Source organism: Mustela nigripes, chromosome 5, assembly GCF_022355385.1.
Source record: "Mustela nigripes isolate SB6536 chromosome 5, MUSNIG.SB6536, whole genome shotgun sequence".
Lineage (NCBI taxonomy): Eukaryota > Metazoa > Chordata > Mammalia > Carnivora > Mustelidae > Mustela > Mustela nigripes.
The window spans coordinates 123620133-123637520 of NC_081561.1; the positions used below are offsets into that span (position 1 = coordinate 123620133).

Genomic DNA, 17388 nt, shown 5'->3' on the forward strand with positions numbered 1-17388 from the left:
TTCGTGCCATATATTCTAGCATATTTTCCTTCAGTCTATGTAAACCTCATTTATTTTTTTTAAAGATTTATTTATTTATTTGAGAGAGAGCAAGAAAGAGTGAGTGTAGGGGAGGGAGGAGCAGAGGCCGAGGAAGAGAGAGAATCTTAAACAGACTCCCTGTTGAGTGCAGAGACCAACACAGGACTTGAACTCACAACCCTGAGATCATGACCTGAGCTGAAATCAAAAGTCAGACACTAACCAACTGAGCCACCCAGGTGCCCCAAACCTCAATAATTTTTAATAAATTTTACCTAGCTTGTTGTAACCAGACCAACTCCTTTACAAAACCATTCCTGTTCCCAATGACTGTGATTATGTCTTCTCTTGAAAAGGTACAGCACTTTATTTTACACCATTTATCAAATTCTGTATGTTATTAGCCAGCTGTATGTGAGGAAGAGCAATCATTACTATTTGCCATTTGAGTCCAAGGAACTCTTTCTGGAACACATTTTGAAAGTCATTTTACAAATAATTTACAGATAAAAAATAAAGGGATGTGAAAAATAGCTATATTGGAAATTAATGAGAATTTAAATGTAACCAAAAAAACTTTATTTCATATTTTTCCGGTGGGAAGATATATGTATCCAAAATGGGCATTATCCTTTATATGCGAATAATTGCTCATGGATGGCCTGGAACATACTCATCTTACAAATCTTGCTCCAGATTTTAAATATATTTCTAAGAGAGTCCAGCTTTGTTATTACCTCTGGTTCTTATACTTTTTAAAAAAAGATTTTATTTATTTATTCATGAGAGGCAGAGGCAGAGGGAGAAGCAGGCCCCCGAAGGAGCCGAGAACCTGATGCAGGACTTGATCCCAGGACCCCAAGATCATGACCTGAGCCGAAAGCAGACACTCAACCATCTGAGCCACCAGGCATCCTGGTTCTTACACTTTTATCCACAAAATTCAGTGCTTTGAAAAGTTTCATGGCTCATAGTTTTGTCGAAGATAGGATGGTCAATTTCTTCAGTCTGTAATAGTAAAATACCTTCATACTATTGATTAGAATGATCAGTTCAGTGAACCTTTTGATTTCTGTGCTCTTTCCCTCCTTTCAATAATGCCGTCAGCAGTTGCCCACTTATGAACCATAGCAAGTAAATTTCTTAGTACAAACTTGATAAAAGGTGAAAGAATACGTGTCTTTTTCACAAAAATTTCTGGTCAAAAAAATACTGCATGATGACAGCGTCCTCCCTGTAGGATGACTAACTGGATAACAGATTTCATTGTTGTTCATAGAAACCTATTGTCCACTCATCTGTTTTTCAATTAGAGAAAATATATTTAGGATATTATCTGGTATAATGGCTCATAATCTGAGGTTTAGCTTATATGTAGTTTTACCATCATCATTAGCCTGGAGTACTGCTGTCTATTCTTTTTATATTTGTGTTCTTACTTGTCTAACAATTGCAAAACATCTTCTGTCAATTTTCTTCTCTTTGCCATTATGGACAGGAAACGAAAAATTCTGAATTCTCAATGTTGTTTAATAAAAGGTTGAAAAGAAAAAGACTACGGAAATTCTGTCTCCTGAGTTTGGGCAATGCAATAATGAAGCTGAGGGATGATGGAATGTGATGGTTTATTTCACTATTTAGTCACTCCTCTAGATGATTACATTATTAACATTTTTTTTCAGTGAAAACCTTATGTTCAAAATGGTTATTTCCCAGTTATCAGAAAATTATTTGATTGTATAATTAATAGAATATTGTGGAGGCAGTGCAGAATCAGTTAAGCTGATTTAAGTTTTGTGCCAACAATTTTGGATTCCAGGATTGCATGAAGCAGTTGAGAGATGCTTTAGATAATCTTGATTCCAAATGAACATGTAATGTTACTTATACTAATGTTATGAAAGTAGAAGAAATTGAGCTGTTGAGGGTAGGTATCGCAAATCCTCTTTCCCTTTTTCTCATCATCTGAGTTCTTCTGGTCTCAGTTGCCTGCCTCTCGGTTTGGAGTGTTCATTTCAATAAGGCTTTTTATGAATGAATTAAGTCCTCCTGACCCTCCTGTCTTTTCCCAACATCCACTTTGCCAACAGCATCGCTAGATAAATTTGGGTCTCTTCTGCCTCCCATTGCTTTGCCCACTACTGGGCTGGCAGATATTTCTTGGAGAAAGTTATAAAACCAGTCTGAGTTGATTACAAGGGTACGGTGATACCAAGATCATGGGAGAGAATTGAGAGAATTCAAGTCCTAGCACCGTCTTACAAGTGAGATGGAAAGTTAGTATTAGAACTAAAAAGAAGGGCCAAAGATTCCTGACCTTTGTTTCAGTGTTTTCCATCATAGTGAGTCGAAAAGTCGGAAAGCTGAGGGGAAAATTCTGTAAAATATGAGACAAGAGAAAAAGCTATTAAGGTGTCACATAGGTTGTATGGGAAATATTCTTTCTCCTCCACCTCAGCTCTATTGCAGTCTAATTGACAGATGAAATTGTAAAATACAATGTACTTGTGATAACATGGTATATGTATATGCTGTGAAAAGATTCCACACTCTAGTCAACTAGTTAACTAACACATTCATCACCTCACATATTTATCTTTCTTTCTTTTCTTTTTGGCAGAAGACTTAAGTTCTACTCTCTAAGGAAGTGTCAGTTATACAATACGATGTTATCAGCTGTAGTTACCATGTTATTTATACCTGAGATCCTCAGACCTTATTCATCTTACAGGTGAAAATTTGTATACTTTTACCAACCCCTTCCCACTTCTTCCTCCCCAAACCCAGGAATCACTTTTCCACTCTCTGCTTCTGTGACTTTGACTTTTTTTTTTTTTTTTAGATTCCACACATGTAAAATGATATAATATTTGTCTTTCTACATCTGACTAATTTCTCAGCGTAATGCCTTCAAGATCCATCCATGTAGTCACAAATGGCAGGATTTCCATTTTTATGGCTGAATAATATTCCCTTATGTGTATGTATACCACATTTTCTTTATCCGTTCATTCATCAGTGGACTTTTAGGTCATTCCTAGTCTTGGCTATTGTGCATAATATTTCAGTGAACATGGGGGTGGGGGCAGATATCTCTTTGAGATAGTGATTTTATTTCAGTTGGATATATGCCCAGATCATATGGTATTTCTATTTTTAATTTTTTGAGAAGCCTTCATACTATTTTGTACAGTGGCTGTACCCTTTACAATCCTACCAGCAGTGCACAAGGATTTCCTTTTTTCCACATCTTTGCTGATACTTGCTATCCCTTGTCTTTTTGGTATAGCCATTCTAAGAGGAGTGAGGTGATGTCTCATGGTGGTTTTGATTTGTATTTCCCTGATAATTAGCAATGTTGAGCACCTTTTCAGGTATCTGTTGGCCATTTACATGTCTTCTTTAGAAAAATTAAAATTTTTGTGTTATTTTAACCTCCTTTTCAGTGAAGTTGGAAGTAATTCCCAGGATTATGAAAGAGCAAAATATTTCAAGGTATAAAAAAAATAAGATCACTGAGAATAAACGTAGAAACTAGTACGGGTTCAGTAACCCTGAGGATTAAAGTTAGTTGTGCATTTACTTTATTCTAGATTCTACATGCTTAAAGAGTAAGATCCTAACGATATCATAATGAACTTTGCATCTTAACCAGTGGCTTCTGTGGTTAAATATTTACTGTGTGAGAATTAAAGGATAATTTAAAAAAATGGTAACATCTTGACTCTGATACAGATACAAAATGAGCAAATGTTAAAGATTTTATTTAATCCAATGAAATGAGGAAAACAACTGGAATAACCTGTACAAAGGACAGTCCAAAGAACAGACAGATTTTTAGATCAGGAATATTGAAATCAATATCCAATGAATGAAAAACATGCTTCTTTCAGGATGGGAAAAGTCACTGGAACCTGACAGGACAGAATTTGCCTCTGTATGGTCAAGAACAGCTTTGCATTGCTATCAGTTATTGGCGATTTAAAGAGCTGGAAAATTACTCTCTTAAATCAGAATCAGTTAATCCATAAGTGTGAGCTCTAGATCTAGACAATGCAGTTTCCCACTGAAGTACAGCTTTCCCCCTATAAATGTGTTATATTCAATTAAGTTATAAAAATAGACCATCTAAAGAGAACTTCACATTCAGTGTGATAAATAAATAGCACTTTTCCATTTGCAGCTACCATATTTTAAAATATTTATTTTTCTGAAATCTGTACATTTTTAAAGTAAAAAGATTAAGTATTAGCCAAATTTACTGCCTTTCATTATATCTGCCATTCTTTTCAATATTATTTTTTGTTAGGAAAACATCAAAAAATCATTCAGTCACTTTGTTTCTTTTGTCTCACTAAAGGAATAAACTAAATTCTTCACACAAACTTATCAGCCAAATTCAGAGTATGACCAGAGGAGGTGAAAATTCCTTTGCTCAGATACTCAGGAGCTTGTCTTGGCTTATAGAGTATGCACAAACAAATCTGTTAATGTGCAGAATCTAGCCCTATTCTTAGCACTTACGAGTACTGGAACATGTGTAAACAATCCTGGCTCTGAGGTGGACCTGTCTGCCCTTCTCATGCCTACCTTCAGTTTTTAACCTCCATCCTTGGCTTGATAGCCATTTCTTTTACAACCATGGCCATGTGTTCACGGGGTCACAGCCTTAAAATGTTCAAATAGGGAAAAAACAAGACTCCTTAAGGGATCCGTGACCAGAGAAAAGATCTGCCAGGGATGCCTTAGCAGCTAAACCCCCAAGCTTTTATTCATGTAAACAGCTGGATAACAGGAAGGGCAGCTGCAGCCAGTAAGGAAGGAAAAAAAGAAGTAGCCATGAAGCCAAGAATGCCATCCATGACTTTACCTTAAGCTTTAATTTTCAAGATCAGTCTTATAAAGAAAGGACTTGATATCACCATTTAGGGAGGTTATCTAGACATAGTCACAATTTTTCTTCATTCGGTTTTCACCTACCTACCTACGTGGTGAACAATTTAAGAACTGCTGATTCTTGGCAAAAGACAACAAATAGTCACAGAAAGACCAGCTGGGCTAGAGGAGGAGTGGACAGAGGTCATGTACTTCTTATCTGTAGTTTATCATTTTCCTCAGCACTAGCTGATGCTAGAACGGGAGACCAAACTTACTGATCATTAGAAGCCTCTCATTGGTGATTTCAGCAGAATAGTTTTAACTCCAGATTCCTGAATAGCCCTAGAAATGGGGAAGGTTTAGCACAGTCTTCTTTGGCCTCCTGCACACGATTCATCCTGAGGATACATTTTGGGTAGATCGTACTAAGCAACATACTCTAGAACAACAGGCCCTCTATAAATAGGTTTAATGCTACCCATATAAACATTGTCAAAATGGAAAGTTTATACATAGTTCTTACTAATTCAGTAACATAGCGGAAATTCAGTGTTAATTTAGTAATACAACAACTGGAAGGTGTTTAAACCGTCTATCTTCATAGAAACTCAAATACTACCAATATTGACTTGCACCAAAAGTAACTTAGTCATAGTAATATCAACGCTTTCAATAACCCATTTGGCTAAATAATAGCTCACTTGGCTAAAATCTTCTAATCTAGCCCTCTTGTTGCCTCCAGCTTGCAAACAACCAGCATATATCTAGAACTATAATCTAACCTTCTCCTGTGCAGGGCATCAATCATACCAGCAAAATTGATTCTTGACTCTGTACATCTTTCTTTCTTTTGAAATTCCTCATGCCTTCTCTTCCTTCTGTGTTTTAACAGCATGGTGTGATAAGATATGAGCCAGTCAATTTTATTCTATAGTCTTTGTTTATAAACCTAAGGTGTTTTTTATAATGTATTTAAATTCTTTCACATATTGTTTTGACGTTTACGTCCATTTCTCTAGATAACAAATTGTTTCACACATCAAGTAGTCATGATGAAACTACTCTTTTAAAATTGCTTGTGCTTTAATAGATTAAAAAAAAAGTCAACATATATCTAAAGAGAGAGCTATCACTTTAGAATGACTTGTAAAATAACATAAAAATAGGGCTGGTTTACATTGCAAAAGAAAGAAATCATGTGATGACCAAGAGAAAAAAAAATTTATCAAAGTTGACCCGAAAGCAGTAGTGGAATTGCATTTCTTCCGCCTGTACCAAGGCTTAACCTACAGCCAAAGTCGTCCCTATGTCACTGGTGATGTGAAATGGTCTAGGGAAACGCAGTTAGCCCTGGGGGTTTAAAATTTTCAGCAAGACTGCTAAAATAGATAATTGAACCATTTTCAGGTTGCATATTATAATCTGATTCTCCCATTTAAGCAGACACCTAGTTTTAACCATTTCTAGTTAAATATTGACTGTCTTTCCTTTCCTTTATATTTGATACCAGCAGTAACCTAAAAATACTCTCTACCTAAAAGCCACTGTGACAAATATGGTAGATCAACTGAACTTGGTTCCAACAAGGATACATTTAAATACACAGTTTGGATGGCTACACACTACTACTGTAGGACAGCTTGTGGCGCATGCTTGTGTGTGTGTGTGTGTGTGTGTGTGTGTATACACATGTATGAGAGAGAGAGATAGATGACTTGAGCTGGACACTCCTCCTTAGTTGTGTTGGATCATAAAAGCCATGCTGGCAGAATGTCCACTGCCTGTGAGATTGGGTCCAATTTCATAACAAACTGGTTTTTCTTCCAAGACATTGGAAAGCATTGAGTTATCTGTGTTTAAGTACATCTTTCTCCTTGTTTTTTCAACTTTGCCGTTAGACAGAACTGATTACCTGGCTGGAATGTTGTTTGTTACCTACAAGGGAGATAACGTTTTTATCTGAAATACAGATTTAGCTTCTGACCTAGAATTCATTATTATGCTCTTTCTTAAGCTATGGTACAAAGTAGCAGACTCTGAACAAATGATTATTGTTCCGTGGGATCGCCACAAGATCTACCAGGTACTTCTACCCATAGTGGAATGAAATACCAAAATGTCTGGCTTATAATTATACCTGATTGAAGTGCCCTTCCATGAGAAAGGCTCCCTTTGTCCCTGTTTCTTCAGTGATTTCTCTCTCCTTCCGTGTCCTCTTCTCTTAAAACCGCTATGTGTTTCATCCCTGCTTTGCTGGAAACCCAGCACTGCCGTTCGTCACATGCCTGCCCCCCCACATTTTCCATCTTCCCGTTTTGTTATCATAAGATGATGAAAGGTTTGCAAATAGAACTATTACAATATTTTAGCTGGTTTTCAAGATACTTTGGTGCATTTTTGGCTGGCATTATGATACAGATGACAGGCCATGGCATTTATCAGAGAGACTGTCCCAAAACTAATAAACATAAGATGGTTCGGAAAGCAGTCAGAAGACATTAAGGAACATAAAATATGTAAATACATAAGTCTTACCATTCAGCTCTCTATTTACATACATTCCATTACTGTCTACTGCCAAGTTGTACTTATATTTTTTACTATGTTGGAAATAATTTTCTCCAAAATGCTAAGGGCATTTTAAAATTTTCTTCTTGTTTCCAGTCTTAGTTGTAAGACATCTAAATATCATTGAATGTTCATTACTGTTGATACAATTTTCTGAAAAATTTTTATAATCTTACCCCTAGTGCTCTGAAATATAAATAAAATATTTCTTATGTTGATTTTTTTTTTTTAAATTAATCGGTTGCCCTGGGAAATTGATCTCCTTTTCATTCTGGAAAATTGGATCCTTTAGTATGGATTTTCTTTTTAACATTATTTTTCAGATAATTTTCTCCCTGCACATAGTAGATATCTTAAGTGCTTTTTTTGTTTTTCCTTTCAATTTATGACAATGATTACATGGGTATTAGAAGCATTTGAATTCACTGATACAAGGTATGTAGACAACTTCCCATCATAGAACCAGATGATGAAAGAGGATAGAACAATAGTTGGTAAGTAAAAAATACCCTCTGAACTCAGTGCATACCCCAGATCAGTTTAGTTAAATGGTCTGAACACTAAAGTTTGGAGGAGACCTAGAGTGTTTATTTGCACTGCCAACAATTTTTTTTTAAGTTTACTTATTTTTTGTAGTAATCTCTACACGCAACTTAGGACTCCAACCTACAACCCCTAGATCAAGAGTCACATGCTCTTCCGACTGAGCCAGCCAGGTGCCCCTACACTACCAGCAGTTTTCAAGTTTAGAATTCACATTAGTTCATTGCCACAACAGACTGACCCTTACTCTGACTAGAACTAGACAATACAGAGCCATCCAGACATCTGCCATTAATTTTGCACCAGAAAGAACTGAATGGCAATTATACTAACTGAATTTTGCTTTTTAAAAAACTATATTGAAAACCTACCCTGAAGATAGTCTAACTAAGCCAGTTTTCTTTCAACCATCTATTCTGTACTTTCCCTTTCTCTGAGGAAGACAGAGTGAGCAGTAGTTACTTTATCCATGCACTCTTTCAGGTGAAATGAAGTTTAAATATTTGAGCTTTTAAAAATGCCATGGCTAATAGATTTTTATAAAAAGCAAAGATCTTGGTTTTATATTTATATTCATAAGGAAGTAATTTTATGTAATAGCCAACAAAACTTGGTCATAGAAATGTTTGCAGGAGTCTTATCTATACTAAATTTATATGCTTTTGAGAATTATTTTAGATGCAAGCAACAGAAGATAGAGACTTGAGTTATTATAGGAAATCAATAAATGTTAATTGGTAATGATGGTAAAGTTAAGAGAAAGTAGCAATTGATGAAGAGCTGTAAATTATCACCTATTTGATGACATGGGTTCTTACACATTGAATCCGTCCTTGGCTGATGAATTCAGAATTGAATAATGGTCTCAGAAGCAGAGAAACTACATCTAAAGCTAAACACAGTAGTTCTTTGCACTGGTTTACTTCCACAATTAGCAGGGATCAGTGATGGTAAAAGGTGATGGGCTTTTGTGTTCCCACAACTGGAGATTTTAGGGAATCATTTTTCATTCCCAGTAAGGAAATAAAATACATACACACTTTTTTCTTTCTTCCTTTCCTTCCTTCCTCCTTTCTGAGGCATCCGTGATCTGTTGAAACAGTTGAAATTCTTTTTTTTTTTTTTAATTTTTTATTTTTTATAAACATATATTTTTATCCCCAGGGGTACAGGTCTGTGAATCACCAGATTTGAAATTCTTTTTTGAACCACATTCCATAATGGTTGGGATTATGAGTGACCTCCTTGTACGGTTGTCAGTGCTAAGAAGCTGCTCACTACCACTGGGGAAGTTTTCAAAAAGTATTCAGACGTGGGCCTCCATCTTCTAAATTTTAATTTAATTGGTGTGGAGTAGCATCTCGGTATAAGTATTTTTTAAAAGCTTTCAAGATGTTTCTAGAACTGCTGGTCTACAAGTTCACCATCCAGTGACAAACAGTAATAATGGTTGAATTTCAAAATGGAGGTGGAGCTATTGAATTGCTCTTTTTCTAATTACACGAACAACATATAAATTCTTACCTGTTATTTAAAAAAGAAACTCAGGATGCCTGGGTGGCTCAGTCAGTGAAGCGTCAGATTCTTGGTATGGGCACAGGGCATGATGTCAGGGTTGTGAGATCGAGCCCCGTGTCAGGCTTCCCACTGGGCATGGAGCCTACTTAAGATTCTCCTTATCCCTCTCCTTCTGTCCCTCGCCACCACGCATACTCCCTTTCTCTCTCTAAAAATAAAAATAAAGACATAAATAATAAAAAATAAATAAAAAGGAAACTCTACAAAAATTAGAGAGTAAACATGAAAGTCCTCCTTCACGTTATACCTCTCTTCCCCTCAGATGTAACCCCTTTGAGTTTACCGCTTATCCTGCCAGGGGTTTTTCATGCATTTGAAAAAATGCGTACTATTACCTAGAGGCATATACAGTTTTTGAAACATAAGTTAGTATTATACTATATGTGTTATCCTGTGGTTTGCCTTTTTTACTTAATTTATTTTGGAGATCTTTTCATTTGGATACATACAGATCTAAAAAACTGTTCTTTTACTTCATTTCTTTCAATATCTGCAGCGTTTCTTGATATACGTGGGCTCTCATTTCCACACATTTGTAGCTCAGTGGTGAAGAACGTTGGTTCTGGAGCAGATCATCCAATTTTGATCACAAGCATTTATTATTATTGTTAGTATTACTATTGTCATTCGATTTTTCTATTTTTTACTGATACGGGCAACACTATTTCTAATGTAATAGTGTATCTCTACAGGCAGATTTTTGGAGTTGGTGTTGTTGGGTGGGAGAGTATGTACCATATTTTTATTTTTAAAATATATGTACTATATAATACTTATTTTATTTTTAAAATATATGTACTATATAATACTTATTTTATTTTATTTTTAAAATATATGTGCCATATAATATTTTTAAATATACTGTCAAATCGCCCTGGAAAACATGGCATCTCAATTTACATTCACTCCAACCAGTAGAATCTCATTGTAGTATTTATTTCAAGGCCTAAATAAATCATTCACATCATAATATGTCTTCATGGGCTAACTAAAATGTCAGTTCTTTATTTTGACTGGCATTTTATTGAGCTAGTTTGATAGCTCTGATTATAACATGTCATCCTGCAGTTCTGACTTACAGACTTAAACATATATGATTAAGGAAAATGGGAAAATTATTTACTAATTTTTAGACAAAAATTTTCCACCTATGGTACAAGAGGAATAGAAATAAAACTGGGCATTGGCATTGAAAACTCTGTACTAGATTAGTCCCAACCTTCATGGCATAGATGGGATCATTCAATGAGAGACACTCATCTCCTCCTCAGCAGTGAGCCACATCTTGGGAAATAATCTGTTGCAAATCTGTATGTGTGTGTTGCTGTTTTAAATTTAAGACTCTATTTTTTAGACTTACATGTAATAAAATTTACATCTATTGTTAGGTATAATTTTTCATATAATGAAAATTCAAGGAAAGGGTGCTTGGATGGCCAGTGGGTTAAAGCCTCTGCCTTAGGCTCAAGGTCATGATCCCGCATTGGGCTCTCTGCTCAGCAGGAAGCCTGCTTCCCCCTCTCTCTGCTTGCCTCTCTGCCTACTGTCCAAAAAAAAAAAAAAATCTTTAAAGAAAATGCAGGGGAAATTATTTTCAATTAAAATTTCCTTCTTTGTAAACTCAAGTTTTAGTTGTTTCATCAACACAAAGGAGATGTTATAGTACCTACTATATAGGGTTTGGTGGGGAAAAGTAAATTATATAACACATTAGAAACCTTCTATACAGTGTCTGGAACATAGTAAGCTTTTAATAAATTAAACTTCTTATTATTTCTTTTTTTTTGTAAGATTTTATTTATTTGTCAGAGAGAGAGAGAGGGAGAGAGAGTGAACACAGGCAGACGCAGAGGGAGAAGCAGACTCCCTGCCGAGCAAGGAGCCCGATGTGGGACTCGATCCCAGGACGCTGGGATCATGACCTGAGCGGAAGGCAGCTGCTCAACCAACTGAGCCACCCAGGCGTCCCAACTTCTTATTATTTCTATTATTATTTTAATTCTGCTAACAATATGTTCAGCCCTACTCTATAACTCATTTTATTTTTCACATGAGTTAAGGTAATTTAGGGGGATACTGGCTTCATACAGATACACATACTTTTTTTTGGTGTTAAATATGTATTTGTTCCATAAGAAACTTTTTTTAAAAAATATTTTATATATTTATTTGACAGAGAGAGACGCAGCACAAGAGGGAACACAAGCATAGGAAGTCAGAGAGGGAGAAGCAGGCTTCCCACTGAGCAGGGAACCCTGGCCAGACTCAGTCCCAGGACCCTGGGATCATGACCTGAGCCAAAGGCAGACACTTAATGACTAAGCCCTCCAGGTGCCCCAACTTTTTAAGTCATAAATCACCACTAGCCAGTATTTTTAAAAACTCAATGTTTTTACCACCGTACTTAAGAAAAATATATAAAAATTAATCTTACTAAAATGTTTATTGCTGAGTTGGCTTACAGTTTCAAGAGATGATATAAGAAGAATGAGATACAAGGAACAGATTCATGTAAAGAATAGGTTGCTTTGATAGAGATCTGAAAATGTGTGCATTATTGAAAGGCTTTTCCAACTCTGGATTTATCCAAGTTTTCTAACTCTCCTCTTGGTATGTGGGGGCAGATCCTGTGAAGTGAATAAACTATACCCAGGTGTAAATTTAGAATGTATGGACACTATCAAAAGGAAATGGGGCCTTCTGGAAGAATCTGTGACCCTCAGGAGGTACGGGGTGGGCAAATTGCTTCCATCAAAAGCTTCTCTGGATCTGTTCCTTTTCTTTAGCTCTCTTAGGTTCTTTGATAGCATTTCTGCCATCCACCTCCTCCCACTCCCACACTGGCATCTCACACTCCCAGGTGGCTGGGTTGATTGGCAGACAATTGAATTAGATAACAAGTGTCAGTCATATTAAAATCCAAAACTACACTGGAGGGCCTGGGTGGCTCCGTCGGTTAAGCATCCGATTCCTGGTTTTGGCTCAGGTCATGATCCGAGGGTCATAAGATCGGGCCCCCTTGGGGCTCTGCATTCATCAGGGAGTCTGCTTAAGGATTCTCTCCTCCTTCCGCGGTCCCTCTCCCCACTCGCCCTCTCTCACACCCTCGCTCTAAAATAAATAAATCTTTAAAAATAAAATGAAAAAACTGTAGTCATGAATGTCGTTAGTATCATTTCTGGATTTTAGTTGGACTGTATCAAGATTGATAAACAATCTCTTCCAAGAGTCAGTTATTCTTTCTCCAAATTGGTTTCCGGAATTCTTTCCAATCTGTGACTTTTCTGTCCTCCCGCTTGGAAACTTTATGGATTGTTTTTCACATCTTTCTTTTCCATGGATTTTTATGTCCTCTTTTCCATTTTCTCTCCTCGATACTACTGGACTCACTGTTGTCTCAGTATTTGTTTGTTCTTGAGACGCTTCCAGATCTCTGTATCTTTGTCCTTAATGCCCCTTCAAGCCCCCCAGAATGTAGATTTAATTTTCCATATAAATGCTTACAAAGTTAACACTTCCAAATACTTAGAAGTGCCTATCTTCTGCTATTCCCATTACACTTTTAGATAGGGAAAGCTGGCTCTCCATGAAGTATCATCCCTCTCCCCAAGTTATTATCACTTTTGAGATCCAGGCAGAACATACAATTGATTAATTATTTCATCTAAATCATTGAGGTGTCATTTAAAAAATTAACATCCGTTTTCTAACCTAGTGGTTTTCAATTGAGCTCAGTTCTAATCCTTGTTACTATTATCATTTGAAAACATAAATTAGTTGTTCTGCAGCTTGGACCTCAAAAATGAGAATTTTTCAAAGGGTCATAGCAGATCTGAATTCTGATTTCAGGATGAGAATTTTCATTTTTGTTTTGGAATCCTCAGAACTTTGCATATGTTTGATTAACTTATTAAGTAATGTCATTGTTTGGGCTTAGTTTGTTAAGACCTCTAAGACCCCTAATTACTTATTTCATAACATAATTATATAGTTCTCAAGCCCTAAATATTTGCTTTTATTTATTTTGCTATTTTGGATGCTTCTATCCTACTATATCTATTGTTGGCATTGTTTCATTTAAAAATGTTCATCTTATTTTGATAATTTTTAAAAAAATAGGCTCCATTTTTATTGTTATTTTCCATCTTCAAAAGCATCTTAAATAAGAAGTAATATCTGTAGAATGTGCTAACTCATTAGAATTAAAGTATTTATAATTTTACAAAGAACTTGATTAAGTTCTGAGACTAATCTAAACATTTTTATTTTACTTTATGTTCAATAGGTAAAATATCCTTTGTGCTATTGGTTCATCGTTTTATAAAATGCTATGTATGATTTTACTTTTTATTGTTGGGTATAGGAATGTATAATGAAGTATGATTATGGTTTTTTTCATGTGTAGTCTTTTGCTTGTGAGTCTGGGTCCTTATATTTCTTAAGCATGTAACTATACAAGGGCACACATGCCATTTTTATGCTCACATCAGATGTTAAGATTCATTCAAATTAACAAAAGCCAGCTGATTGGGAGAGGTGTGGACACTGAAACAAGTACCACGTAGAGCTTGTACGGGGTGTGTGGTGTGGTATCATTTGTTGGCTGAAAGGTAGCTGAACATTTCCATTTTGGTATCAGTCCTTGGAGAAGGACAGGGCTTCATAATGGGGTGTGATCTGCACTCTTAGTAAGTGTGATTGACGCTGAATGATTAAATAGAAGAGGGGAATAAATACCACTCCTCTGCTTTTAAGACTGAGCACATATCCACTGAATGCAAATCTTTTCAGTGTGGAAGACAGTCTGGCCTCATGATAACACATATCTGAGAAGCTAGGAAAGTGAATGAATGGAGTAGATCAAGATGCAAGGAAACAAAACATTATACAGTATCCTTTAAAATGATGTTTTAAACCCAAATGTAATGGTAAATGCACATACAGAATACGATGGAAGGCCCCATTTGTAAAAGTGGAATCCTGACATGAGGCCCTTGGTAAATTGAGTAGGCAGAACGGATCCCTGCATTGGGTAACGCTGCACACACCACAGTGATGGATGAAATTGATGTGTCCGCAGGAGAGCCTGTTCTATTACTGAAGGCTTTAACCTATTTTCTCCTCTTCAACAATGAGCTCCTGAGTGGATGTTATCCTTAAGGAAGTGAATTAAATTCAAAAGGAGACATTTTGTAGATGTGCAAATTTAATTTAAGAATTCACTTAATCCATGGTAGAGGAAAACTGTGTGGGAAAACATTATTGAGAAGTAATATGGTTATATTTTTCAAAGATGCCATTTTTGAGGGTGTTATTTGGGGGACCCGAATTTCAACCCTTCATTGGTAATTTTTATTCTTGAATTTTGCACGATCTCTTAGAACACATGGCTGAAACAGTGTTGAATCTGGATTGTAATATTATTTTATTAAGGTATATAATTGTATAATAAATAATCAGAAAAAGTGGATTTTCAGTTCTTCCCTTAAATTTTAAAAAATATGATGCATTCCTTTTCCTTGGAATAAATATTTGTTAATCATTACAAAGAACAAAAGCCCATGTTGTGAATCTGTTATTCTAATATCTGTAAGGTAATATTGGTAACTGAAGAAATAGGCCATAGGTACCCTAATTTCTGCCTGGTAAAAACTAAACAAAACACATAACAACAAAATACTCTTCATACGTTGACCCAGAAAACAGAATACTAATTGTCCTACATATACTGCTCGGTTGGTTAGTAGTTTAGTCATTTGTCTTTGAAATATATGGTAGTATATGTTGTTAAACTTGCTGTTCTCTCCCTCTCTCTCACACATACATACATAATTACAATTAATTTTTGTTATTATTTTGTCTGTGCTTCGTATTAAGAATTACAGATTCTTAATACGAAGAATTATTTTAAATGTATTTGGAAATAAATTTAAAACAGAAAACTCTTAAAAAATTTCATTTGGAGACAAAACAAGCACATTCTATAGTCAACAAGTAGATTAAAAACCTTTGTAAGTATACAATATTATTTTCTCCGCTTGTTTTGAATGTAAAATTTTCAAAGAAAATCTAACTAAATTTGAGCAAATATATCTCCCAAATAATTTACTTGTTCAGCTTTTAGAAACAAAGTCAGATTTTCAGACATCTCACACAAAGCCATGCCCCCAGTCTGCATTGAAATACTAATTAAGGGTAGATTTAGGTTTATTTCAATTGAAAAGAAGTTACCTGAAAGGAAAACTAATTTCTTACAGAGGGAAAAGAAAATAAATTCTTCCCAGAATTTAGCTTTTATAGCTTCCTCTGATTCAAATTACTTGGTAATTTTCCAGATATCACTCACCATAGACATCTGACTTCTTATATATCAAATTTCCCTTGATAAAATTCTTTCAGTTCATCTGGTTTCCACAGTCAACATAGTTAACACGCAAAGAACTGTTAAAAAAATGAAATTTAATTTGGTCTATAATTTTCTCAATTGCGGAGTGCATTCCCAGTGTGTATTTCTATGTCACAACAGCTTTGTTTTTTTAAAGGGCTTCTTTTTAAAGCGAGCTGGTGGTTTTTTGTTGAACATTGGCTGCCCTCTAGTGGACTACACTGTTCTCTTAAAAGAACCTGTCAAGTCTTTAAAAAAAGTCATTTCTCTACGGAAGTGACTAGTGTTTCATGTTTTAGTACTCGTTTTTCATGGACTGTTGCGTTTAGCACAAATAGCTTTATAACTTCGTGAGAGCATTTTGGTGAGATGGTCTTGGAAGCACACAGCATTTCAGGGACGCCTGGGTGGCTCAGTGGGTTAAGCGTCTGCCTTCTGTTTGGGTCATGGTCCCAGAGTCCTGGGATGGGTCCCACACTGGGCTCCTTGCTCGGTGGGAAGCCTGCTTCTCCCTCTGCCTGCTGCTCCCCCTGCTTGTGCAGTGTCTCTCTCTCTCTCTCTCTCTCTCTGTCTTTCTGATAAATAAATAAAATCCTTTTTAAAAACAGCATTACATACTTAAATAGCATTACATACTTATTAAGAAGGCACATTAAAACAGGCTGACCTCATCGACAGTTTTTTTTTTTTTTTTAATCTGTAACACATTTTATGACACTTGCTCCCCGCTGCTGAGACGTTTCCGCTGTTCTTGTTGCAGATGCTACAACTGTGGTGGCCTTGATCATCATGCTAAGGAATGTAGTCTACCTCCTCAGCCAAAGAAGTGCCATTACTGTCAGAGCATCGCACACATGGTGGCCAACTGCCCACACAAGACTGTGGCGCAGCCGCCCGCCAGTTCTCAGGGAAGACAGGAAGCAGAAGCACAGCCATGCACTTCGACTTTTCCTCGAGAGCTGGGGGGAGGGCACGGCTGCACGTCCCCGCCGTTTCCTCAGGAGGCCAGGTTCGAGATCTCAGAATGGCCGGGCAGGTCCTCTCAAGAAGCTTCCTCGGCGAAGTCCTCTGCAGCGCCGGAAGAACCAAGCAAAAAGGGGCCTTCTGTTCAAAAAAGGAAAAAGACATAGTGCTTCTTCCTAAGTGTATCATTTTCTTTCCCCGGTTGGGAAGTCTACCTCATGCAAGTACAGGGGAGCAGTATTTCACAGCAGCAGCTGACTTGGGATTTTTAACTACTGTTGAGGAACTGTGAATTTTTTTAAACAGACAAATCACTCTAAGCAAATTACATTTGAGCAGGGTGTCATGTTTTATGTTATTCAGAGAATGAAATACTATGTATATCTGTATGTGCATGTATGAGAGGGAGAGAGCCTGAGTGTGTGTGTGTGTGTGTGTGTGTGTGTAGGAGG

General features: G+C 36.3%; 1 protein-coding gene across 2 annotated transcripts in view; it reads left to right on the forward strand.

The window, feature by feature from the left end:
* LIN28B (lin-28 homolog B) overlaps positions 1 to 17103 on the forward strand; it is a 128410-nt gene extending 111307 nt beyond the window's left edge. For both annotated transcript variants that reach the window (XM_059399260.1, XM_059399261.1), the window contains exon 4: positions 16734 to 17103. In XM_059399260.1, the coding sequence (XP_059255243.1) occupies positions 16734 to 17103 (370 nt within the window). The remainder of the gene's footprint in view (positions 1 to 16733) is intronic.
* Positions 17104 to 17388: the final 285 nt, after the last annotated feature.